Raw genomic sequence first — 27,500 nt, 5'->3', positions numbered from 1 at the left:
ACCCAGTGGGATCCATTCATGGAGGAGCGCACACCCCAGTGAGGATACTTGCTTTTACACCTTGCCTCTGTGCCAAATCATGAATAAGAATTTTTAGTACTCTGTACTGGGGAAGAAAGCTTGTGCAAGAAGCTGATTTTGTCAGCTCCCCTGAGCCTTTGCTGCTGTGAGGCTTACAATTTCTTACAGCCCAGCTTCACCTTCTACTTGATTCTGCCCTGCAACAACCTGTAAAAAAAATATTATCAAAGTAGCTTGACACCTCAAGCCATGTCCTATGGTGCCGATACTTCACCTCTGAATTCCTGTTTCACTGTAGGAAGCAAAAGTGACTTGAAAGCACAATTTATGGGCTCTGCACGTCTCTGCAGACCGTGGTGGCTTCAGGTAGAGACTGCCGGGAGCTGTGCTCCTGGCTACGCTCAAAGTGTGGCAGCTGTTAACTGCTAGTGTGCTCCCATGGGCTGTGCAACCTTCCATGCAGGCTGTTTTGCACGTTTACACCACTGCGCCCTGGTTGGTGTCTGTGCTGTGGAGGGGCTGTGCTCTGTGGTCCTGTAAAGCACGTGCACAGGGTAATCGGGAAATGTTAAACTTGGAGGGCCCCTACCATCAGAGGTGGAGGAGGAGAGAGGAGGCGGCCAACGGAAGCAGGTAGCGTGGGGACCAGGGTGCCGTTGTAAGGCAGATATTATTAACTGTACCTCCGCTTGGAAAGCGAGAGTTCTGGCACACAGTTCCTCGACTGGAAATTACTTCTAACAAGTAATCTTTGTCAAATATTGAGATAGCATGTGTCAGGTGAACGGAATCAAGTTTCAAAGAAGCTATTTAAAGGCTTTCATGCTATGAATGCTTCCCTTCTAAAGCATTTTCTCACTGAAATGTTTTGCCAAATCTTGGCTGGGGTTTTTCAGTGTTTTTTCAATGGAATTGAAATGAAATGAAGGTGGGTTTTTAGATTTAATTTAGCTTAAAAAGTAAAAGGCAGTGCCAGTTACACAGGTTCTTTGTTTTGATAAGATGCTTAAGGAATGTCTCAGGAGTTGACTCTTTCCTCACTTCTTCCTTCCCTTTTTGTCTGTGACAATAGTGTCTCAAAGTAGGTAGGTTTGTACAGCCTGTGCATGAGTGTCACTGAAGGTTGGTTGTATCCTTTTTTTTCCTAAAGGTGGCTTATTTCTGAGCTGCTGTGCTTCTCTTAGTATCGAGATCATGGTCCTTATGGTTTTTTTTTTCTTAGTTAAATTTCTTATCCTGTACTGGGCACTTTGCCTGGAGCTGTGTATCCGAGCTGGCAAACAGGATATGGCTGTAGGAAATGGGCTTGTTTCAGGCTTTCTCTTGGGATTCTCCTCTCTCACAATACAAGAAAAAAAGGAGGGGGGGAGAAGGAATAAAAGCACTATATTTCTGTTCCCTTGCTTTCTCTTCCCCAGACTCTGAATACTCTTGACACTCCGTTTGCTGCCCTCAGCCTGGTAGCACACCAACAGCAGGCAGATCTGGTGAGAAAGAAATTAAATAGCTCATCATGCACTTTTAATATTAAATGAGAAGTTTCTGATGTTCTTTTCCCATAAGCACTTCTGATGTTTGGAAAAAAGCAAGAACATAATTGCTAGCATGTTCCTTTAAAAAAGAAAAAAAAGGCAAAAAAGAAAAAAGGCCAAAAAAAAGCACATGATCCAGGGTTTGGAGAGGTCTTTTGCTGTCTGCTTTAAACATTTCACCTGCTTGCTCTGGCAAGGCCATCTTCACTATCAGCTTAGATAACTCTTCTGACAATTTATGCTAAGTTGTAGAGTTTTTCTGTCATGCTCAGCCAAATGAGGCTGTTTATATTAGGACTATAGGAGATGGTCTGAATTGTAGAGAGGAGGAAAAATTATGAAAACTGATTGCTGCTGCTTGCTCAGATGAGAGAAATCTGCTGTAACAACTATTGCAGCAGCAGGTCCACGGGCTGCTAGTGGAAGGATTGCACGGAGAAATTCTCTGCATTAACATCTTCAAACTAATCCAGTAGCATGACAACAATGTGACTGGTCTGTACGTTTTGTGGCTGTCAGTTTAAATTGGTGTTAACTTTCTTTATGTGCAAGCAATCAGGTGAAATAGTTGGGGGGGAGAAGAAATTCTGCAATGCAAGAGCGTTCTCTCTGAAATAAAACAGGAAAATGTTGTTGAGGGGTACTGGGGAAGCTTCCTAGCTACTTTTTTTAATGCTAACTGGAAGTCAGCAGAAAAATGAAGCTGTAGGGCTAAGGTGGCTGCAATTCTGGGAACACAGTTGAGTGGTGGCAAATTTGGCATGAACTTCTCCACTTCTTGCATCTTATTTAAAGCAATCAGTTTCTGGTTTTGTGTCTTTTCTGCCTCCCTGTTCAACCATTTCTTGTAGTTTGAACTACACCTGCACTAACGTGTGCAACTGCTTCTATGAGAAATTGATGATTGAATTTATACCTTTTGGTGACAGTTAATGCCAACAGTTCTGTTCGATGTGAGCATTGTACTGGATTTATGGATCTCGTTTCAGGAAGGATTTAGCGAGCATTGTTGTAAGTCAGTCCATTCTTTCCATTAAATAAAGCTGTTCTGGGCAAGCCTTTCCAAACTTGAATTCATCAGTCTCAGATTCATATTGTTTTTGCTTCCTTCCTTTAATCTCTGTTCCACACTGTGAGGATTGTGTTTGGTTGTTTTTATTTTCCATGGAACCTGAGCAGAGACTTTTTTTAATGTAACTGAATGGAAACACTCTACAACCGAAAAGATGGGCTATATTTCACCTCAGCAAGTTGAAATCTTAAGCCGAAATGCAGCGCTGTCCTTGTGTACCCCTCCCCTTCAGCTTACTCTTCTTTAACCGATTATGATACATGAAAATTGAACCATCAAGCTGGGTTCGTATCAGTCAGGCTCTTGCAGGCAGCGTCGTCTTGCCCAGGGCTTGAAGAAGGCATTTGGTTTGGGGAAGTAGAAAAAATGGAAAACCTTTTCCTGAGCGCACACAGGCATAGTAATAGAATAACTGCTTTGTGCTATCAGTGAGCTGATGTGCAGGTTTGCCATTAGAAGCACAGAAATTGTGACACTTGTTAGTGGTCCAGTCAGATGTTAAAAATTTTTTGGTTTTTTTTTGGTGGTTGTTTTTTAAATACTTTGTCTTTGCCCATAGCAATTTGTGCTTTTTAGAGACTGCCCATTGTTAGTCTCTGGATCAGGGGAAAGGAGTCTTGTCTCCTGCTTGTCTTGCCGTCTTTCAGTCCACTTCCAACTTGGCTCTGAACCACGACAGCATCCCTTGACTCCTTTCAGTGGGTCTGTTGGAGCAAGGCTGTCTGGCTTAAGGCCCTTAAACAGTTGATCTTGTGAGATCTAGGCTGCAAAGCAGATAGCAGCCAGAAAATCAGCATGCTGAGTGCATGAGAGGAATGAAGTACAATACTGTTGTTTTTTTTTTTTAACTCTAGCCATTCTTAGACGTCATGATGTAACACTAGATGGAATAAAATTACTATAGAAGAAGAATGAATACGGGACACTTTTTTTTTTTTTCCTGAGTTTTGTATTTACGTGATGGTAGAGATAATTTTTGGCATAACTAATGTGTCCAGGCTGACTTTGTGCAGGTAGGGAGAGACTGGCTATGAAAGTAAATTCAGAGATGTTCCTGTTCGGCCTTTCAGAGGTCAGGCTTGTGAAAACTGTGCAGTAGTGGAAGGTGCCGCTAGTGAAGTCTTAACCTTGTTATTTTTCAATGATCAGGATCCAAGTAGAAATGAACCCAATAAACGATGCCCGTAGCTGTGGGGTACTTGAAGGCTCTAATAGCTTTCCTATATTTACTCTGTTGGAGAGATTTGACATATAACCCCCTCTGCTTGGAACCACTCACCTGCTTGGTTTTGTGCTCTGAGTGTGAGATACTGATACACAGCGTGGTGGGTATTGATGATGTTGTAATCTATAAAAAGATGACCTTGCCCTGAATGGATTTAGGAAACTTCCCTACTTAAAATTCAGTTATCATCTTCCAAATTTTCCATGGTTTAAATGCCTTGGAATTCCTTTAGAAATCTGTCATCTCTGTGTAAATATTTCTTCCATTTCACAATGAAAAAATAGCAACTCTGCAGTATTTATTGTACCTCGTTACTCAGTGATTCTTTATCTCATTCAACTCTATATTGGATTAGATGCGCAGAAAATATGGTGGGATTTTGGTGTGGTTTTTTTTTTTAAATGCTGTCTTTTCTATTCAATTCTTTGTATTCAATGTGTGTCCCAGACTTAAATTAGCATAAGGGTGTGTAGGACAATTCTTGTTGGGTGATTACTCCACTGGGGGTTTTTAGACTGTCCTTAAGTTCTGGATCTTCAGTAGATACTCAGGGGTTTGAACAAGACTTCTTAAATCTTGCATCTGCCAAACTGTACGTCTTCGGTCAAGTTGTTGATACTTGCCTCGCCAGCATGTTAGACAGTAAACTGAGCAAATATGAACAAGCACCGTAGGAGGAGTCGGTCATCCCTTTGTTTTCTGTAGGCATTTAAGAGGCTTGAAAGTAGTCCGACTTAATGAAAAGCTGTGTTGATGTCTTCAGCTTGTTAATGACGGAGCAGTGGGTGTAGGTACGCAGGAACTCATCAGTAAGCAAAATTCATGTCCTCTGGGCAGGTGAGGTGTGGCTATAATATGTTAGTGAACTTGTTTTCTTTTGCTTGTTGTAGCTCTGGGGTTTCTGATGCCTTGGCTGTGGCCTGAGGATGTGGAGACTAGACTTGCTAGAGCGGCTGTGGTGAAATGGGTGTGGGCGATCAGGCCAGGTAAATACACAGTGGTGGCCTGATAGGACTGGCTTTATTTAGCCTGTAACAAATGGGGCAGACTTGTGCTGTACCTCTAGGATTGAAGGATGCAAATTAAAGAACAACCTTACTTCTGAGAAAGCAAACTTACTGATGATTCTGGGAATTCATGACACGTACTGTTTAACGCACCTGGCATTTTAGAGATATTTGTCTGATGTAAGGTATGTAACAGGAGAGGGTTTGGCCATCAAATTCTTTCTCAGAATATTAGTTCATGTTTCCTGAGAATTGTGTGCTTACACTTGGTGCTGGGTCCAAACAGCTGCAGGAAATGGGCTTCTGCAAACTTTAGAAATACAGCAGATACCCTTGCAACCCTGTTAACTGGCCAAATAAGAGGGCAGCCTTCCTGAGGGCATTTAGCACGTGTCTAAAGCACCTGAATTTGACTGTGTCAGTGGCTTGCTTACGTGCCTGCTCAGCAATATTGGTCATGGGGGGGATTTTTTTCCTCTTGCCTTTGTGTTCTTGGATGGTGAGAGGACAAGTGGGCAGGAGAAGATGGGAGAGATAATGGAATAATAAATACAGTGCTGGGTAAGAGGAAGGATTGAGAGGTGCTCAGGGATGTAGCCCATCTCTTCCTCTTCCCTCTCAGTCCACTTAAAACTTTCAAAAGATAAGAGTGCAGGAAGTAATTCAATCAAGATTGGAACAAAAGCAGTTCCCTCCTTTCACCTCAAGAAACATTAGCTTGTTGTCTCAAACCAAGATGAGAAATACTTTTAATTACATATCTAGCAAGTTCTTCACCTAAAGGGAATAAAGCAGCCTTCTGACTACATGTTTACTGCCTGATGAATCACTGTATGCTGCCTGGACATATGCTTCCCTTGTGTCTGCAGCTCTATGAACTTCTCCAGCTCGCATGCAACATTTGCATGCTAATCTGAATTTGTCCTCACAACCTGATAGTTACCACAGAATTGTCCCCGCTTCTCTGGTGGCAAACTGGTGCTCACCATCTTAACGCCGTGTCGATACGGCTGAGGCTCTCCACGTTAACGCCGTGCCTGCCTAGGTTTGTGGAGCTCACGGCCTAGCTTCCCTGGGTGCCTGTCCAGTGGCGCTTGCCAAAGAGAGCTCCTTCTCTTGGCATAAGTTTTCTGCTTTGAAATGTCATGCTTCTGTTTTAATTTTTTTCTGTTTGTGCTGTTCTTTCTGAAGACGCCGGGAGAGTAGGTGTTAATGTGCTACACTGAGCTCATTAGCTTAGAGGGGTCGGAGCTGTTACACTACGGCCCATCTCACAAAGGGGCCTGGGGCCTCGCCAGCTGGCCAGTGAGAAGATGCCTGTTCCTTCGTGTACTTCTTTCTGGTTTTATTTTTTTCTAAAATAGCTTTAGCCTCGTATTTTTGTGATCCCAGTGTACTTAGGGAGAAACAGTGCTTTTTTTTTTTCATGACTGGCTATAAAAAGTGCCCTGTAGCAGTTAGTGCCACACAAAGAATTCATTTTTCTGCTTCTATAGGGCTTTGGCTTCTCTGGAAATTGGTGAGTTTTCACAGTGAATTTGGCACAGTCTATTCCCAGATCTGGCTTAGTGACCTTGCTGCTTTCTCTTCACCTTATGCATCTCTCACCTGGTTGGAAATGGAGTAAAGGAGGGGGGTTAGAGAGCGGTTACCAAGCAGCAAGGAGGCAGCATTATGTCTGTGTCAGGTTGAATGAATAGCTTCAGTGTTTGGAGGCACTGAGGAATTTTGGATGCACAGTCCAGTGAGTCACAAAAGATCTTTGGGAGGGAGGCAGCAGGGAGAGGACAACGTTGGGATACAGCTGATACTGTTTCAGAAACCTTATTTGTGCTGAACTTGATATCACTTGTGACACTCCTGAGGTCTCTCAGAAGCACCAAAATATTTGAACATTGGTCTCAATATGGTGAAAGCATATTTAAGAGCGCCTTATCCCACATAACACCCCCTGCTCAGCAGACTCTGATGCAAACATCTGCTGTGCTCCTTTGACTGAAGCTGCCTTAATTTATATTAGTATAACTAAGGAGAGATTAGCTGTGTTGAGAAGATCTCCAAACAGAGCATTACAAGTCGGTGGAGGTTGCCCTTGTTTCTGGTAGAGCAGATCAGCCCTATCACTCCTGGAAAGTAGCAGCCAAGAGAGAACTGACAGTGGGAGTGTTCTTCCAAACCAGGAGTACAGGATCTGCATCACCACCGCCCTCCCTGGCGTTTTGGTTCGTAGGGGGTTTATCAGCCAAAGCCCTGAATGGCACAGTTACAGAAGTGAATTCTGGCACCACGCACAACTGGCAAAGCTTGGCAGCCCAGGACCCTGCAGAGCCCTGGGTGTCTGTGGAGAGGCTGATCAGATGCTGCCCTGAAGCTGCTGTGCTCTGCCGCTGGCTTTGGGAGCATGTCAGCTGTTTTCGTGTTACTCTGGGGACTGCATCCTGCTGACCTTGCTCAGAGGGCCGCAAACTGCACAGGCCTGTGGTAGGCATTCCCAGGGCTTAAGTAGTTCTCTGTGGGCTGGATCCAGCTTGTATTTAGCTAGCTCTGCCCTAAAACATTGACTCTTGGTTGGTGCCAAGGGCAAGTCACCAAAAAATGGAGAATCTATGGTTTGATCTGTTTTGAGGAAAGGCTTCAAGTAGAGCAGTTTTTGCGAAATTCAAAAGGAGCTGAGTGTCCAGTACTCACTGAAACAAAGCCTTAATTCTTTCATTAAATTTAGACTCTAGATTTGAAAGGAAACAGAGCATCCTGTTAGGCTTTGACTTTCCATGGTACAAACATTACCCTATTATCTAATAACTTGCATTTAATTCTTAATTTTTATTCTTTTGTCTCAGAAGTTATGTGTAAATTTCTAAAGAAACGGACAGTATAGCTTTTTAGGTTGGAAGCATACCTTGACTAAAATCTGTTTCTTCCCCCTTCCTCCCAGGAATTCTCAGAACTGGAGAAAAGAGATCCTCAGGAGCTAGTTGGTAAGTTTGCTCAGAAGTATTTATTCACATGTTTTTTCAAACTAGACCTTCTAGGCTTCCCCTTTGTAAAAAGCATCTTCACTCTGTTCTGACAATGCTGTAGTTTGAATTATTGCCTGCAATGTTTTATCTCAGAGGAATATTTTCAGTGAAGTCTTCTTTTGGGAGAAAGGTACCGTACCTAAAAATATGAAAATATTTTCATATATTACATGTCTAAGTTGTCTGTGTGAAGGGCAGTGTTGGTGTTTTTCTAGATGAGCTTAAAAACAATAAAGCAGTAGCTTTCTCCACACACCTCTGTGAGAGCCAGTATAACCAGTAATAATGACAGATACTTTCTTCTGTGGCTTCAAAAACTTACCTAAAATATCTCCACTTAAATGTGATCCATGTAGTGATTTATAGCTGCTGTGTTGACATAGCGTAGGATATGTTTTCTAATGGTTACTGAAACTTACTTGGTTTTTGTGACATCTCACTCATTCATTGCAGCATTATTAGATTTGGAAAAAAATGCTTGGAAAGTCCAGGGTCATCAGCTTGAAATAGTATACTCTGCATGGTCTCTGTGGAGCTGTACTGAAAATGTATTTTATGTTGAAGCTCTGACTACCTTGAACTAACCCTTTGTTCCTGGGGTTGCTAGTAGTGTGGTAGCATGTAATAATATCATAAAAAAGTCATGACTTTAGAAGTTGCTTCATTATCTGTCAAATGAGCTTGTCAAGGCTCAAGGATGATATTTTAGCCATAAAGTGTGACAAATGTAAAATAAGACGGTAAACACTAGGATGTGAAGCTGTGACTCTTACAACAGCCATCACTCTGAAGTTTTGGACTTAGGTCCTTTTCAATTGGCCTGCCCAGACTTTGCACTGACCCAACTGTTTTAGTCAATTTTCAGCCTTTAGAGGGCAAAACTGCTTTAACCGGTCTCGTCAGAGAATGCAAGAGAGATCTTTCTCCAAACTACCAATCTGCCCCAAAATGCACACTTGAAACACAGATGAGACAACAGCATTTAGGCTAAAAAGTAAAGAAGAATATCTGAAAGCCAACTGCCCTTCTGCTCTGTACTTTACATATGGGCAAAGCTTTACGCTTGGAAAGCAATGTAGTGGGAAGTCCTTCCTTAGTTAAGGTATAAGGCTTGGGTTACAATTTCATTAGTCTCCTTTTCCCCCAGTGCCTGCCCCATCCACAGGAGATTAGAAGATTGAATCTTGTTTGTCTCATGATAGCCCAGACTTGCATGCATTAAAGGCTGCACAGAGGGCACTCATTACAGTGTCACATACCTGTGAATGGACAGTGGTGAGTCCAAGACCTGGATTAAGGTTTGCAGTATATCTTTAATATCCTTGCCCTATAGTAGCGCACACAGAGCGATGTGTAGGCTAGCTTTGTGCAGGACCAGGTTATTAGAGGTCAGCATACTTGCCATGCTGGATTGTGTAGGTCTTTTGCATTAGACCATATCTTATCTAGGTGAACTGTTGCAAGAGCCTTATGGTTGGTGTAACATGAGAACCACTCCCTTCCTGGAAGCTTGGACTTTTAGAGTTAGAATTCTGGAATGGAAAAAGGTGCAGGATTTTCTGACACAAAGAAGTAACTTCTGCAATCTGGACATCTAAAGTTTTGTCTAATATCAGTATGTGGAAGCCAAAGTCTTCCTTAGACAGTTTTCCACAACTGCTTTTTGCATTAAAAGCTTGTGGACCTGCCCTTCTCAGAAGATAACCTCACGTTTTTCAGCGTCACCTTTATTAAAGACCATGGTTATGTAGTTGCCTAAATACAGCATAAACGTAGGCTCCTGCCAAAAGTAATGTTTCTGTTTTGCCTCCCCTGGACACATACTAAGGTTTATGTGCCTTCAGGTGGTCTGGTAGTTGGAGACAGCTGAGATGCACCTTCACTGCTCTTTTTTTTTTTTTTTTTTTTTTCCCTGAGAGGCTTCCAGCTGGATCCATTCCCTGATCTGCTTTGTGCATGCTAGGTGAGCACTGGAGTTAACACAAAACCAGCAGGGATGAGCAGTTGGGAAGGGCATGGTCCTGAAGTCGTGATCACGTAATCAAAGTCTGAAAGAATGGGAGGGGAGGTTTCCAGCAGTGACTGCCCTGGGGTTGAGGAGGAAGTATATGTGAAACCTATTTTGAAATGTTTGACAACATTTCAGTGCTGTCCTTCTGGGTTTCTTGTACCACTCTGAAGAGTGCATGGTGCTGATGGACGTTGCATTTGCTGTTTCCTGCAGCTTTGCGAAATAATACTTTCAGCGTGCACTTTTTTTTGCCCTGAAGTTCTTTGCAGCATGGTTGTTTACCTTTTGAGCACAAAGTCAGTGTTCATAAGAGCAGAAAATATGGCTGAGTTGGAGGTCTCTTTCTGCATTTCTCAGCCCACGGAGCAGAAAGGGAACTAGTGTCCTTCCATGGATGGGTGACTCACTGGCATGTTGTTGCCTCCAGTTCTTCCCTCTGATTTGGCTGTTCTGGTGCCAGGAAATCAGAAACCCACACACTCTGGTTTATGCCAAGCAGACTTGATTAGAGTGCCAAAGAATGCAGTTTTAGAGACCAGGCACCACCGGTTTGCATGTCTCCAGGGGAAAGCCATGCCCCTCTGATTACCCTTCCCAGGTCTTTGCTTGTTTTTTTGCATAGTGTGACCTTTATAGCCACACTGGCACCTGATACTGCCTGTAATCCCTTGTGGCTGCTTAAGACGCAGCATACAAGTGAAACTTGAAGGGGACAGGAGTTCTTAATCCTACCTGGGGAGCAGTGTTATTCCCTGAGAGCGCTGAGGCAAGATGCTTTACTAGACCTCAGGTGATCCACATCCCAGTCTGTCCAGGTACAGCCAGCTCTCTATTCCTGTGTTCTCTGTTCTTTTGGTTTCCTCTGCACTAGGAAAAAGTGCCTACCCATCTGTAGGAAACAAAGCTCCTGGGTGCCCCCCGTCCATGTCTCCAGTGTAGCCTTTGGACTGTGAGCAGGCGTTTCCTTCTGGAAGGAACTGAGTGCACAGTTTGTGCTGTGGTACTTTCTCTTCTGCTCTAGAAGATGTCTTTGTGCTATCTACCTCACCAAGATCTGGCAAGCAAATATCCTTCATTGACTACTGAGGTGCTGAATGTTTGCTGGATAGACCCCGATAGTTGGCTGTGCTTTGGCCTGCTGAGCAGAGCCTGGGAGCAGCTGAACATCTCTGCCTTGCCATAGTGCACACACAGAAAGCTACAAGCACCTATTGCTTGTGCTGATGAAATTTTAAACTTCTAGATCAGCTTGTGGAAGGAGAATGCACAGACTAAGCACCAATGTTCTTCAGCAGCAGGATGCTTTGAGTTGCAGACCTGGCAGTGCATTGGCTCCTGCTTTCTTGAACCCCCACCTGAGTCATGGGATCTGCTTTATGGCCTTAGTTCTTTACCTGGACTGTGAATTTGATAGATATTTACTTCCTGTGAGCCAGACTCTGGGTGTGCCCATAGTGATTAATCGTGCCAACAGCCAGCTTCCTGAGGTCCCCACATGGAGATCCTCTAGGCTGTGAGCCAGCAAATCCCAGGCCCAGTTAGAGCCTGCAGCCAGTGTCACTACCTGTGACTCATGTAAAAGTAAAACTTTGATCTCGGCAGAAATAACAGGATGCACAAAGCGGTTGGATGTATCCTGCGAGGACACACCTTGTTGTTAGCTGTCCGTTTGCATTTACCGCTGTATAGGCAGCAGAAAGCTCTGCCTGGGACTTTGAAAACACAAAATCTTTTATACAGGAGCCTGTGGCCATATATGCAAGTTCCAAGATTATTTTGAATTATAATCCCAGCTGCCCCTTCCTCTAGGGAAAGAGCTGGTGGGAAGCGACCATGGAATTGGCCATTCTGCTATCTGTTAGGGGAGGAAGTTTGAGGATTGCTCGAGGGCATGGATTATTTGCACGTCCTTACTGTAATTAAGCCCGAAGGGGTTAAACTCATCCTTTTCTTCCTCATGATGTGACATCTCAGTCTGGCTTTGATGTGATGAAATAACTGAGTAATGATGAATGTCTGTGCTCAGTTCGATAGGGTGCACGTCGCCTCCCTGCTGACTCAGTCTTCAGCTGCGTGCAGCTATGGCAGGACTGCAGTAGACAAAAATGTCTTGGTTCCAGTTCCTTATCGGCTATGAAGAGATGCCTTCCCCCATCAGCATAATGTTGATAAATGATTGTTTTTACATGGCTCAAACAAAAGAGCAAAGGAGCACCAAAACCTGAAAAGTTATCAGTCAAAATGTATTGTCTCATTGGGAGCTCTTCTTCCTCCTCCCATGTTGTTTCTGTTTCAAAGGAGCTTTGAATTAACTGCTGAACATACTCTTATGACTTTGTGACTACTTTGATGGCGAGATAGAGGTCTTGCCCATAGTTCCTGAGTGTATATGAGCCCACAATTCCCCTTCCCATAAATGTTTTGTTTCTCTGTGGCTCTTCTGGTCATCTGCAAAGATAAGGAGCCTGTGGGATGTCTAGCTTGGAGCTAGGCTTGATTTTTTTTTTTTTTTTTTTTTTTTTTTAAGGTCCTTTCTTTGTCCTGTGAAGTCTGGATTTGGTGGCCTTTTTCCTTTTTAAACGTTTCTGCTGATGCTGTGAATCTCTTAAGCCATTAATTAGCTTTCACCTTTTCCAAAAAGCCTAGCGTACCGTCTATTATGAACACTGCTGTTTATTTGCTACTGTCTCTCAGGGTTCCTGAAACTCTAATTAAACTAGAGGCTTCCCCGTCCCACCAGCAGCTGTAACCTGTAACAAATGTCTGCCTTGTTGTCAGGGAGCTACAGTTTGCCTGCCTTTCTGTAGGGGCTCTGGCAAGCTTTCCTTCCTCCACAGAGAGGCACTCTCTTAGTAAATGCCAAAGGACACTTTTTGTTCATTACTAGCAACTGCTGAAGAATTTAACCCTCAGCAACATCTTGATCTTCTAGAATGAGTGGTCGCCTGCCAGCTTTCCATGCCCAAAGGATATTGTCCTTAGTGCCTGACATTTTTACAAAAGAACTAGAAACTGTAGTAGCACTGAACATGTGTAGCGTTGATTATCTGTAACCTCAGCTCTCCGATGCTCTGTGCTGGAAGGCAGGGCAGCACGCTGTGTTCAAACACCCTCTCTGTCCTTCAGGCCCTTCGGGGCTTTAGTCAAAGCAGCTGAACTTGAGCATGCTGGAACTGCAGTTTCAGGCAGCTTTTACTGAGGAATATATAATCGAGGAGGCACAAATGTGAATGACTTTCTTGATATGGCTTCTGTGCTGCTGTCAGGTCTCTTTTATCCACTACAGACTACAACTCTGGGTTGTGTACAAATTATGGTTGAAAACAATCCCAGCTGCTTAACTGTGGCACAACCCTCTGCTTCAAGACTTGGCTAGAAAACTGCCTGAGTTTCCCATAACTGAATGGGAAAGTAGCAAGCAATAGGGGGGAAACATGGCAGTTTCTTCTGCTGATAAGTCTCTAAACTAATCTTTACAGGGCAATCAGGTACTCTAATAGGATATCCCAACACAAACAGCTACAGAAATCTGGCAATCTGTACTGGTCTGTTCTCAGTCCTGCGGAACGAGTTGTTCTTTCTAGCAATAATCTGACTTCGTAAGCAAAGATCAAAGTGCCTGTTAAGGAAACGTTAACTTAAGGATGAAATGTAATTTCTTGTGGTTAACTCCCAACACCCTTGGGGAGGGTTGTTCCCTTGAACTGTTTTGGTTCATGTAGGTAGGTCTTAGGGAAATAAATAGGACACGAAGTGATTACCTCCCAAAAAATGGCAATGGGCCAGGCTGCTTTGGATTGATCCTGTGATCCTCCACACACACAGTCTGATTGCCTCTGTGAGAGTATCCTGGCACGAGTTTTGTCAGAGGCTCCAGGTTATCTGAGCTATTCAGAGCAGGACTTGAAAGTGCCCATGGAAGACCTGGAGTAGTGGAGAGCTCAGTACGTCATGCACAGTACAGGGTTTTAGAGAGATATTCCATGAACCAAACTTTGTTCCTCTGCAGATCCTTTGCCTTTGAGGATCTTATCAACGATTGCAGCTGGAGTGGGGAGTAGCTTTGCTTTTTACGTTTCTACTCTGGGGTAAAGACACCCCTTAAAATAAAGCTTTAAGCACAGGTGTGACACAACCACAGTATAAGGTAGACATCAGTAAAGCAAGCATCACATCCCTCTGCCAGTGATCTAACCTTTGGGTTGGTTGCTTCTTGCTCAGTGCTCTGAAAACACCACGAGTACCAGTTGACAGCTTTCCCCTGTTCCTTCTACCCATTGTTTCTCAGTGCTAGAGTAGTACTAGCAAGGACATAAAACAAGTTTAATGACTTACATGGCTTAAATTCCCTTCAGTATTGCCAGAACTCATGCCTGGTTTGCTCTTTACAGCTTCTTTTTCAGAGCGAGTGCGGAACATGTCCCCAGATGAGATCAAAATCCCTCCTGAGCCTCCTGGCAGATGTTCTAACCACTTGCAGGTTGGTATAAGTCCAATTCCACTTTATGTTTTTAAAAGGCTTGCATTTCAGTAGGGAAGGGGATATTTGGGAACTATGCTCAGTATTTTTGCACAAGTCAAAACTCCAGCATTAAAGCTGGGTTTTTACCACACCAAGTTTATGAGTGCACTGTGTTAATGCTTTAGACTTTACAGCAATTTTAGTTTAGGAATCTCAAAGTAGCTTAAAACTGTTTTCCAGTCTCTGTGGGTCACTTATGCTTTCAAATGGCTCTTGATCCCACCAGTGACACAGAAGCAATGTTTACTGTGAAGGCTGCTATCCTCTTACCTCAGCAAATTCAGCCCCGTAGGAAAGAACAAATCATTGTTTTTCTATACGGGCTCGAAAATCCCCTAACTGGAATAGTTGAGGCAGCAGTGACTGGATTCCTTTTCCACCTACATATCTCTAAATGATAAACATTTAGAGGGAAGGCTAGTAACTTAGAGGCTGCAAAAGAAAACAAATGCATGTTTTCTCTGGTGCACGCCCAAATAATTGCAGTAACCAGCTTTGCAATAACCTTCTGCTCTGTTCTCCTCCTCCTGATGGAGGGCAAATGAAAGAGCAAGGGCTGCTGTTCCATACCATCCGTTTGAGTTTTAACTGCAGTTATCTGCCCAGTAGATATACAAGTAAAGAATCACTTCTGGAATGCTCTATAAAGTAAGCTACTAATGTGCAGTGGTGATTCAGAATGACTCACCATCCAGATCACGCTTTCTTCTGCTCCACACAGTGTACCTGGGCACACCCGTTCCTCCTCTTGTGCTGCAGGAGGATTTTGCTGTTCTGACATCAGTGAATTAAAGTGCGTTAGATCTGAGGAATGCACAGATCTTGAGAGAGCAGACAGAATAAAGCAGATTTTCTTCCCCTTTGACAACAGTATACTGTGTTAAATCAAAGGAGAACTTGTCCTCTGTTAGCAGGTCAAACCACATCTTACAGCGCTTTGAGCAAGGAGATGGGATTGTTCTTTGGAGATTCAAAATGTTCTAGGCTTTTCACTGTTTATTTGCTCTTTCCTTTTGTCAGGTTCTTCCTCTAATAAACTGTCTCTTGAACTCTGCCAAAGGAAGTATTTCTTATTGTAAAATTGACTGAGTAGTTCCCCATCCGAGGACTTTGTGAACCACATTGCTACCTCCATGAGGAGTGGACAAAAGGGAACACCTATTCAATCATTTCCATTCCACAAATTCACCCCCTTTGCAGTTTTTCTTCAGACCTCATGGTGTGTACGCTGCATGTGAAGATTGTATAATTTCTTCTTGCTAATTTTGTGAGGATCTAATGAAAATTTATCTTATAAAGCTTTTTTTAAAGTTGATAAAAAGGAGTTTCATGTCAGCTCTTAGTAGTCCTCTTTTATTCAGACGTCAGCAAACCCTTAGACAATAGTCAGTTCTGTATTCGAGTTGACTGCCCATACAGAGGGAGACATGAAGTGACTTACCCAGAAGCAACAAAGGAAAATTGACTCAACTCTCCCATCCCGAAAGACTGAAGGCCTAGCCTCAGATCTTACTTTATATGCTTCTTATACATGAGAAATTTGTCTCAGAAAAGATGAAGGAAATTACTGAGAATATTCTCCTAGTACTACCACTGAGGTGTATGTTCCGTCTGAAAGTTTCTGCTTTTGCTGTCCCTTCAGCATCACTAGAGTAAACACACTTTAAAGGTCTTTCACTACCTTGCTGAGGAAGAAAAATTCATGTTTATTTTTAAATCTTTGAGACTTTTTGGAGAGTAGACTGCTTGACACTTCTAACCTGAGTCAGTTAAGTTGCTTTTCACAGGGGCTTGTGACTTCACTAAGATGTTTGTAGACTTGGTAACTATGTGAGTGATCTGCAAAGAGAAGCTGATTCCATCTAACCAGCCACTTGTGCCCAAGCAGGGGTTTAAAAGTGCATCATTCCTAAGAGCATTTGGCTGCCAGCAGACACCGCCAGCAGTACCTAATGATCCCATTGGTTTTAGTTCTCCAGCAGAACTTGGCTCTGCTCATCTGTTACCCAAGGATAGCCATGAGCCCTGGCTTCTGCACAGTGTAGCTCAGGAGCTGGTTTTGGTGTACATGACTGAGTCTGGAGGTGGGTGTGATGGTCACTGTAAGTTGTGGGAGAACCTTTTTTGGATTTCACCTGTCCCTGTTGGAGCTGGCTTCTGCTTCTCTACAGTCCTGGCTGTAAAGGGAATCAACAGACTGAGAGGAAGAAATGTGTACTACTGCCTCAAATACAAATCTTTAATCACTGAAGCCTTCAGAAAGTACAAAGATCAGTTCCCTTACCCATCTGGACAGTTCATGAAGATACGAGTATCTGTACTAATCAGCCTGCCTGGCCTTAGGGGAGAGGTGGAATCCTTGCTCCATGCAAGGAGGTCACTGGTTCAGTTGGTTTGTTTCCACATGTACGGTTTTGATAGTCAGCTGCTGTGCTCCTCCTTTTTTTGTACTGGCTCACCCTGTAATCTTTCTTCCTTAGGATAAAATTCAAAAGCTGTATGAGAGGAAAATAAAAGAGGGCATGGATATGAACTACATCATTCAGAGGAAGAAGGAGTTCCGCAACCCCAGGTGAGCCACCATCTTTTCCTGTGTGACCAAAGCACCGCACAGCAAATTCCAGGAATTTTCCTCTTTGTTGGAGTTGTAGCAGAAGCAGGATCCTGAGCAAGAAGTGCTACTGCTTACAATCAAATTGTCTTTCTCATTTTTTGTAAGTGAAACAGTAAAACTCTTCTTTCTGTTCTGTGAGGCAACAACCAGAGTTGCTGTGTCAGTTAGGTTTTAAATTTACAGGCTTTGGATGAAGTATTTTAGAAGATGTGTCTGTTCTGGGAGCTGGGAGATTAATTTCAGGGAAGTGAGAAATAACGTGGTTAATGGCGTGCCACATCCATCATAGCAAGCGTAGCTTTCCAGGTTCTGATTTTACTCTTGCAGTGTGAAGAGGTGACAACTTCTTTCTACTAACAAATCTGAAATGCTTCCCTTTACTTCTAGTTCACTGGCTCTGTTCTGAACTCTCGTCTTTCCTTTGCAGCATCTATGAAAAGCTGATCCAGTTTTGTTCCATTGATGAACTCGGTACAAATTATCCAAAGGTGAGGTGCAATACTTCTGATTGACAAGGGAGTCGGTAAAAGATAATACAGGTTTGTAAGGTCTTACCTCAGGCTTTCCTGAGCCTGCTTGTCTAGAGGTTCTTTAAGGGAACGTTAGTCTGATCCTCTGCATTGAAGTGAACAGTTTTATGTCGCACTGAGCCTCAGTGCCTCCAACTTTGCTATAATGATTCTGAACAAAAACTGCTGAAGTGTGTAGATATACATGAAACTCCCTGGGGCGGGGATAGAAGCTGGGCAACAGAAAAATGCATGACTTATCCCAGCATCCTTTTGGCTTCAAAGCTGTTTCTTCATTCACAACAGAACGTGGTCCTATAAAAGAAGGTCTGATGTGAACTTTGTGTCGCTGGGATACAAGAAGAAATCAGTAATGAATATCATCAGTGAACAGAAATACATAAAACATTTTTGAACTGAGTTTTGCATATATGTAGAAATAGCACTAATCTGGCTTATTTTTTTCTCTTTAGGACATGTTTGATCCTCATGGCTGGTCAGAAGATTCATATTATGAGGCACTAGGTAATTCCAGGAAGTCTTTTTTTTTTTGTCCTAACTTAGCTCTTTGTGTTTTGTAGTTAATTAACTGCGCTAGAGTCTTCACTTTCATTATAAACGAGAAGTCATCACATGCTGCTCTTTAACTACTTCACTGTGGTTGGATGTGCCTGAATGTTATTGATGCTTCATCAGTCTGGATAGCCTTTTCATTTAAATTGGCTCTTCAATGTTTTCATCTCTGAAATCATTAATCTAGTGCAGTAATGCTTTGATTAAAACGCAGCAGTTAGTTTTGTGGCAGTTTAATTTTCTATATGCAATTTGAAGTTTTTGATTGTTTGTGATGGGAAGTGTGTGAGTGAGAGAAAACTATGGATTTTTACTGTTCCCAGTGCTTCTTGTAACTTCTGATCTTTCTCAGCTAAAGCCCAGAAGATTGAAATGGACAAATTGGAGAAGGCCAAGAAGGAACGCACAAAGGTACAAGAGAGATGGAGATACAGGGTTTTTGTTTGTTTTCCTGCTGAATTTAATTTTGTTGCTTTGCTGTTTCTTATGAGCTGTGCTCTGTGCACAGTGTGTTTGTTTTTCCCTGGCTCTGTCCTTCCTTCTTGCATGTCTTTTTCCAAGCTGCACTGATCACGTTGTTTGCCCTTCCTTATAGGTCCATTTCTCTAGGTTGTTTATTCCACTGGATTTCCTTCTGTTTTGTCAGTATTTTTGAACCAGAGCTCTTAAAATGGTATTCAGTAAGCCAGATACAGGCAACATAATGCATAAAGCCAGCTTTTTTTTAAATCTGACATTTTGCCTGATGGCATAGCCTAGTTATATCTTAATTTCCACACCATATCTCATTGTGAGACAATATCTGCTTTCTGTTCTCCCTGATATCACCTTCTTGCGTCTCATTTTCAGAAACGTTGGGCCTATTTTAACTTTAACTGGGCTTGTCGCAAAATGTACATTCATATGTACTCCCCCAAAAGAGCACAGGCTTTGGAAGATTTTATTCCTGTCCTTCAGTGGTGTTGCCTTTAAGCTAGTGGCTGGCATTAGAAAACTGTCTAATGTTAGAGATTCCATCTAATCTGGCAGAAGGCTCCTTCCATATTTGGTACGTGGAGGTATTTTTTTCTTGCAGTGCGTGCTGTGTCTTGCTGCTTGTTTTTTGCACAGTAACCCAGGTATCTGGTTACGTCCTTGCCCATATCTGCAGTTTTGAAAATATGAGACTGCATGCTGTTGGAGCTCTCGTTGCTAGGTTTCCTGCTATGATGCAGTCGCAGTAAATCGTGCAGGTAGGGACTTGTCTTGCATGTTTCTTAAAGGAAAAAGAACAGGAACTTGTAACTGTATAAATACATTCTGTAGTGACCAGGATCTATCCTTTCTGAGTTATATCAAATTCCTGTGCTTATACCAATTAACAAACACACTTTTATTGTATCTGACTTAGGAGCTGGGTTGCAGGAATCCGTGATGATTGTGACTTCAGTATGCTTTGGCCTGAGGTCTACATCTTCCTGCACGACAGTCAGCTCAGAGGCCAATGTCTTACATGACATTAAAGCTGTTCTTAGAAACATAGAGAAGTGATGTGGGTTAAAAAAAGACTATGTACGTTAACAATTCATTTTTATCATCTTCCCTTTCTCCTGTGTCTCTCCCTTCCCAGATTGAATTTGTGACTGGCACTAAAAAGGGTACAACAACAAGTGCTGCTTCTACAACAACCACAACAGCCAGTACCACTGTGGGAGGTAAAGACCAGTTGTGATTGTACCTATTAAGCTGCAGTAATGCTGGGATTAGTGTGTCCTGGAAACCCTGAAGGCTCCTGATTGATTGTGTAATAGTGTCCCTTCCAGGAGCTGACAGACTAGCTTTTCTCTAGTCCCTGTATTCCATGGCTGTCCTTCTGCAATGAAAGCTTAGGAGACAGGTTGGATAGTGAAGAGGTTCATTAGCAGGTCAAGAAACCTGCTGATGTTCATGGTTGTAGAGTGTTGTTGGGACTGATACATCTGAAGAGATTTGGAAAGACAAAATCGTTCTCCTGCCTTTTAAACTGGGAGGAAGGGAGAAAAAACACTGGAAGCTGATGAATGTGTCCTGTGCCCGTGCCTGAGCAATGGAGATACGTCTACTCTGTTAAAATTAAATATGCTTTGGGGCAGGGAGTGAACTTGTCTCTCATTTGGCTCGACTTCAGGTGTAGAGTTTTACTTTGACTCTTGAGGTATAAAGTTGCCTTTCCTCCTCAACATTTGCTGCCAGTGTATGCTGAAGTTAATGTGAGGGAAAGTTGTCTAGTCAAGCAGTGGTACGTTAAGAGTTGACAAGACAGGGTGTTACGAAGGGATTGGTGACCTTTAACATAATGCTAATCCTTGTTTGCTTGATCTAATCAAATTCACAGATGCCCAGAAGAGGAAGAGCAAGTGGGACTCAGCCATCCCTGTAACAACGATAGCTCAGCCCACCATCCTCACCACTACTGCGACACTGCCAGGCGTTGTCACAGTGACAACCAGCGCAAGTGGATCCAAAACTACAGTCATATCAGCTGTTGGCACCATTGTGAAAAAGGCAAAGCAGTGACTGATGTGCTGGGCCTGGATTTTTGGACTTAATTGTCATTGAAGCCATTGTTCTCAGAAGGGAGGGGTAGCTTTCGCCTTTGGTAAAAGATGACAAGATTCTTTGAAACAAACCACAGTTCCCTTTTGAAAGAATGGGGGCAGGAGCAGGCATGCCAGCTGTGTGCCCACAGGAATGGACCTCTGCCGAAAATGCCTCTGCCTTTTCTTGCTGTGGGAAGAACCAGTCTGTGTGTGTTGTGCTGGAGGAAGGTGCTATCTGGAGTCAGCTTGTAAAAGTTAGCTTATTAAATTACTGCGTTGGGTTCTTCTTTCCTACTTCCAAGTCTGGTTTAGGGGAGAAAAAAAAAAGGCAAGTAGTGAAGGAGTATCAGTGTTACCCTTGTGTATTCCAGGTGACGCTGAAAGGCTGCTAGCAGCTCGTGGTATGTACCTCCCTCGTGTACGCTAACTCAGTTCCAAGGGAATTAAAGCAGAGACAATGGGTCAGTGTCCATCTTCAGATGCTTAGCAGAGACTTGAAGTGATCTACGTCTATGAGTGTAGACTCACTGTTACTGTACTGACATCTGCTACCCGTGTGCATATCTGTGTAGATCTTAGTGATCACGTGTTAAATAGCTGAACTGTTGAGGAAACTGTCCTGAAATAGTCTTGTTACCATCTTGCAGGGATGGAGATTTCTATGCAGACCCCATAAGCTCTAGAGGTTTGATTTGTGAACTCCTTTGCAAAGATAACTCCTCCGTTGCCGTGGGATGAGATTGGACAGCAGATAAGCAGAGGAGAATGTCTGATCTTGATTGTGATATTGTCCATCATTGTGCTAGATAGTGACGTACTGTGAAATGCACACACGGCAGTTACTGCTTGCTCCACTGTTGTGAAAAAGTATTTTCAGTTGAAAATTTTATTGTATAAATCTTCTTACCTGTGTAGCAAAAAAATTATTATAAAAATAGAAAAGGCTTTAAAAAAAACCTCTGGTGTAATTCATGTGTCTGCATTTCTCATCTTGGCGAGGGAGAATCAGTATCTGTTTGTTGTGCTTTGGGTTACATATACCATTAGGTGAGTGTGTAACAATTCTATGACAGTGGGGGTGGCATGAAGGTTTTTTCACATTATGGTTTTTTTTTTTAAAATCTCAAACTCTGTGGGGCGAGGGGGGGGGAATATATTGAGGCATTAAACTGGTTTTGATTCAAGATACTTTTGTTGTAGAGGATGTTCAGAAATAGTTGGTAATTCAGCTGTTCTTCATGCTTATTTTTTCAAACCTGTTCCTGCATCTTAAACTTCTTCAAAAGTTACTTTCTAGTGTTAGCACCTGGGTCTTTCATAAAACTCTCATGGATAGAGGCCAGTCTCCTAAAAAGGAGCTCAACAGCAATGAAGTGGTTTGTTCGTTGTTTTGAGGTAGGTGGGATAAATAGCTTGAATTGTTCCATTGGTGTAGAGCAACAACCTGGACCTTTTTCTTTGCAGTTGTCACTCTGAATTATTTAAATTGTCTTTAATTCTGAGATCATGACTTTTCAGATCCAGTGATTTTTCTGTTTCCCATTGTTTTAAATTTCTACCTGTGTTTTCTAGTGCATAAGCAGGGATAGGAGAGACAGTTGCTAGATCAATGAAAGTGTAAATTTCTTAGAATTCAGTGTTGCTTTTTCAGGTTTTTATATACATTATGTCACTCCTGATCCAGGCTTTGCATTTATGGAGACTTCAGGAAGGAATAAAAGGTTGGTTTCCTGCTTTTAAATATTTTTAAAATGTGTTAAATGCTTTGTCTTGGCAGTTGTTTTGGCTTTTTAAAAATCATCTGTGTATCCAGGAAGGCTCATGGGGGAGAAACCAGGGGACTGAGGAGACTGTAGTGTGGGAAACTGGGGAGGCAGTGGAATTGTTCTTTTTTTTAAAACGACGAATTATTGAAAGGCATGAAAATAACAAGATGGAAACATCTCTTCTGTTAAATTACTCTGCATTGGGCTTCTGACTTGATTCCTGCAAGCCTTAACTCCATCCTCATCCTATGGAAGATCGTAACAGCCCCTTTGACTGAGGGGTGTCTTCTGTTTTGTGACTGTTACGTGTTCTGCAGAGGATGAACCATTGCACCTCAGCTATTTGAGGTGTTTATTTCCTTGCCTTGAGGAACAGAGTTTTCAGGGGTTTCCTCTAAAGCCAAGGACGTACTTGTGGTGGGAAATACAAGCCATTAGGTAACTTTGCAGCTCCATAAGGTAACTCCTGTCTAGAATGTCTTGTACAATTCCAGCCTGTTTAAAACTTGTATGGTATAAAAATCTATTTTAAAGTCCTGCTGAACAACCTGTCAATGAAGGTACAACAGTAAAACTGCGGCAAGGTGGGCACCAGCTGCTGCAGTTTCTCTCAGACTATAGATTCATGACAAACTTTGGGCATCAGAAGGATCACTGCAATTGTCTACTCCTGTGAAGAGGAGTGGGAGGTGTGTCTGGGCTTCTAGAACAACTAACATTCCTCTCGTGAGGAATGAGTATCCTTAGCATGCGTGCTGTGAGCAAGTCTGAAGTTGATTGAGGTTAAATATCTCAATGGGACATGTGCCAGTACACAGAAATGCAGCCAAGTGCCAGAGGTACCAGCCACTCTTGTGCATCCCCCTCCCTCTGTCCCGTCTATGGCTGTAACTGGTGGTAAACACAAAGCAGGAGAGGCTGATGAGACTGCGTTAATTTAACCAGATTTACAGATTAAGTAAATTTATAATGGAAAAGATTTCGTGCCTTTTGTAAGAACTGTCTTTTGCCTAATGTCTTATGAGTCCTTGTCAAGCTGGATCAGAAGTGGTCACTGTCTCCTGGCGGACAGAAAACCCCTTGCAGATGCAGGTTTTTTCAGACCGTTTACACCACCATGATGTGAAACTCCTTCCTGACTCTTACTTCTGCTTGATTCCTCACTTCCTCTAGTAAAGTGGAAAGACCGTCATCCATGGAAGTGAATAACTGCATCTGACTGATAATGCAGTAAAAGTAATTCTTGATCCTAACCAGGAACAACTGTGCTAGATGAATTAGCTTGATTACAAGGAAATATTATTTATGCACCTAGTGAAGCGTGTCAGCACTTGTTTCTCTGTATGCCCTGCCGTATCAGGGGAGAGGAGTAGCAAAGGAAAGTGTGTGTGAATGTATTTTTTTTTTGAAAGCTGCTATCAGAATGCAGCTGAACACGAACTGGCTGAATAGGTTTGCAGGAAGAGAAAAAGGACTTGATTAAAAAAAATAGATAAAAAAATAAAGTGCCGTCTGCAACTGTGAGTGTGAAGGTGGGCTCCAGCCTGCTGCTCAGCACCTGACCCAGGGCAGCTGCTGAAGTTCTTGGGGATGAATCGTTTAACTACAGAAGCTATTGGACATTGTTTAAATGCAAGTATCTTATTTGTATCACACATCCTGGCACCCCATCCCCTTCCTCTTCCATGCACCCTCTTCCTTCTTGCTCTGCAGTATCCATAGTCATTCCAAACCTCTGGTTTCTTCGCAGACTTTACAACCAGAGCTAAGAAACGCTGCTCATGTAGCTCCTGCCCTGCAGGCAGGGAGTGACAACACCCCACAACTCCGGAGCAATAGGAAGGTGCTGGTCAGCAGGGTTTGATGATGCTACATGGAGGGATAAGGAGAAAATTTCCTAAAACTGGTTCGGCTGAAGCATGCAGAGCGGAGACGGCCGGGAGGCACCTGGAGCAGCAGTTTTCAAACTCCTGCAGTAACAGGCATCTGCAAGAGACCTGTCTGAGCTGGGCTGCGCTCTGGCAGCTAACCCTGGAGCTCTCGTGACCGAGTGTTTGCTGTCCACAGCGGAGAAAGCAACTTGAAACATGCATTTAGTTTTTTCTCTCTCCATTCCAAGAAGCTGGAGCGGAGACACCAGCCATTGTATGACAAACTTGCAGCCAGTACAATGGCTCGCTGCTCTTGTTTATCGTGCGTGTTGTGCGTGTTGCTATCGGAAGTGATAGATGGATACACAGGTTGGAAACTACAGTTCTAGGAAAAAAGCCTCTTTCCTACCTCTGAGAATGTAATGGTACAGGTTGGTGGCTTGCACTTGGCTGTGGTCAGCTGGTGCACCAGGGGAAGGTGGAGGGAGCATCAGGTGGGCAAGAGCAGCATCCTGAGGGGGAAGGATCCTGTCCTGGCCCCTGAAGCCACGGCCTGAAGCCCTTAAACGGGAGGTTTGACTAGTTTGCTTGCTAGAAATCCGGATGGGTGTTGTCACATCAGGGCTGTGTGATGGCTGCTGAGCACGGGAGGGCTGGAGGGACCCGCTGAGTGTTTTAAGTACCTGTTTTAAATAGCCCCTAAGAACTGCATGCTGCGTCTGAGCTGCAATAATGCAAACTCGCAGCTTACACGGGTACAAGGTTCTTGTGCTGCTGCTGCAATACTGATTGCTCAGGCTGCACTTCTGACTCCTAAAAGGTGTAGATACTCATTCTTACCTCTCCTCCCAAGGAGACACTAGCTGTACGCAGGAGAGTAACGCTGGGCTCGTTTTCATTATTCTTTATTCTGAGAATTACACACTCATGCCGCCTGAAAACCACGGCGCTTCTCGGCTTACCACCTTTTTAAGCATGGGTGTCTCCCAGCTTGAGTAGGTTTGTCTTAGCTGAAAGTCAACGTTCAAGTGTGTGTCTCTGCCTCACCAGGCTGCTCGGTGGAGGGAGGAGAGCTGCTGTGGTGAAGTCATCCTTGGCAGAGCTGGTTCTGCTCTCGCCCGTCCTTCTGAAGTCTCTTCTCCCACCTCCATGCCCTGAGGTGTTGATTTTCTTTCCTATTTGCTTGTTGTGATTTAGAGATCTGCCCTCCTTTGATGCTGTTGTGGGAAGGGATTTTGTGTGTTCAGGACTTGCTTTTCACTTCGTGTCTCACTGGGCGCTGCCCAACCGAAAGAGCAGGTGGGGAGGGGCAGCCCTTGCCAGCCCCACCTCAAACTGTAAAATGTGAGCACCTGAAGCTATGTTTTAGTTGGATTGCTGCTGCACAGGCTGTTTTATGAGGGTTATTTACTGAGACTTTAAAAAAATAAAAGAAAAAGTCTTCCTTGCCAAGGCTTTGGGCCACGTCAAGGCTTTGCCAGTGACACAGCCAGCTCTAGCAGTGTGGAGGTGATTGCTTCAGCCGGCGTCTGGCCAGCTGACACCTGCACGAGCTCCTTCCCAGCTCTTCATCGCAGGGGAGAAGCAGCTGTAGCTTTCTGCAGAGCCCCTTGTACACATGGTCTTTGCAGTGTGCCCAGAAAGTTACTGAAGGGTATGGGCTGCTCGCTCCTGTTAAACGTGTGAGCCCAGGAGAGCCCGGAGTTGTTACCTCCAGAGAAAGGGTGAAAGACTTCAACTTAGCTGGTGAAGGGTCTGGAGGGTCTGACCTACGAGGAACGGCTGAGGGAGCTGGGGGTGTTTAGCCTGGAGAAGAGGAGGCTCAGAGGTGACCTTATTGCAGTCTACAACTACCTGAAGGGAGGTTGTAGTGAAGTGGGAGTCGGCCTCTTCTCCCGGGCAACTAGCGATAGGACAAGAGGACACAGCCTCAAGCTTCGCCAGGGGAGGTTCAGGTTGGGCATTAGGAAGCATTTCTTCTTAGCAAGGGTCATTAGACATTGGAAGGGGCTGCCCAGGGAGGTGGTGGAGTCACCATCTCTGGAGGTGTTTAAGAAAAGACTGGACATGGCACTTAGTGCCATGGTCTAGTTGACATGGTGGTGTCAGGGCAATGGTTGGACTCGATGATCCCAGAGGGCTCTTCCAACCTGGTTGATTCTGTGATTCTGTGAAAGAGAGAGGCTTTCAGCAGGGCTCTCTAGGACTGTCTAACGTTAAAATAAATAAATCGCTGTTGAGGCGCAAGACCCACGAAGGTGCTGTGAGGTTCCACCAAAGTCTCTTCCTTTTGGGGAGCGTTTACACCAGCACAGTCACGCCTTGCTCTTACAGAGCGGTTTTCCACCTCCGAGCCTTGCTGTGCGCTGCTGTTTCTCTGGCTGTTTGTATTCAACTTCCTTCCTTTTGTTCTAAGCGAGAACCACGGACACTGATGACTTCCAATATTTAGTCTTTGTTTATCTGAAACTTGTCTTTGGCTGAGGCTGGGCTCGTGCTTTCGGTTGCCAGTAAACAGCAAAGCACCGGGATTTCACAAGAAAAGGTTTTGCCTTTTCACGTAGAAGGCGTCTGTCTGTCTGTCCTCCACCATGTCTGTATGATCCAGCATTAGGAAGAAAATGAACCTGCCTTTTGGTGCAGCAATAACAGGTGAAGCTGCTGGTACTTTTAATCTCTCTCCTCTTTGCGTAACCTCTCGCAGTGCCTGGAGACCATGGCAAAAGGTGACAGTCCACCTTCGCTCCCGGTTTGGGTTGGCTGGCTCCTCGCGAGACTCTCACCCACGTTATTGGGTGTCTTGTGTGGGGCCAGCTAACACAAACCGGGAGGAGAGGTGGGCTGTCTTGCAAAATCTTTCAAACATAATATCAGTGTGTTGTCAGCGCTTTGGCAGCTGGGTGAGATGCTAATGTAACCCGGGAAGGTCCTGTTTTCTCTGGATGGGTGTTAGGGTTGTGGTAGGCTGAAGTTTTATCCTGGATCCTTTACTAACATTTTCCTCTTGCGTTGTTTCAGTGGCTCAGTTACCTCTTGCTGCCTGTCCATCCAGGGGGCAAATGGACATCAGTGACGTTCAGCAACGAGGTTTTCTTTTTAGGTACGTGTTTATGACATGGAACGTCCATCGCAAAACAACGGACACGCGTAGTTAATGCTGTCCTAGGGGAAAGGCTGAGGAAGAGAACATTGGAGGATT

General features: G+C 43.8%; 1 protein-coding gene across 1 annotated transcript in view; it reads left to right on the top strand.

Annotated features, from left to right (window-relative positions):
• Positions 1-21,756, top strand: part of SAP30BP (SAP30 binding protein) — a 31,289-nt gene extending 9,533 nt beyond the window's left edge. Inside the window, exons 4-11 of the mRNA XM_068413283.1 lie at positions 7,793-7,835; positions 14,280-14,368; positions 16,891-16,982; positions 17,452-17,512; positions 18,007-18,058; positions 18,459-18,517; positions 19,716-19,800; positions 20,460-21,756. Of these exons, the coding sequence (XP_068269384.1) occupies positions 7,793-7,835; positions 14,280-14,368; positions 16,891-16,982; positions 17,452-17,512; positions 18,007-18,058; positions 18,459-18,517; positions 19,716-19,800; positions 20,460-20,641 (663 nt within the window). The 3' untranslated portion in view covers positions 20,642-21,756. The remainder of the gene's footprint in view (positions 1-7,792; positions 7,836-14,279; positions 14,369-16,890; positions 16,983-17,451; positions 17,513-18,006; positions 18,059-18,458; positions 18,518-19,715; positions 19,801-20,459) is intronic.
• Positions 21,757-27,500: the final 5,744 nt, after the last annotated feature.

This window comes from Nyctibius grandis, chromosome 15, assembly GCF_013368605.1.
Source record: "Nyctibius grandis isolate bNycGra1 chromosome 15, bNycGra1.pri, whole genome shotgun sequence".
Taxonomy (NCBI): domain Eukaryota; kingdom Metazoa; phylum Chordata; class Aves; order Nyctibiiformes; family Nyctibiidae; genus Nyctibius; species Nyctibius grandis.
Note: the sequence above shows the minus strand (reverse complement) of the source record. Positions and strands in the feature narration are given on the sequence as shown.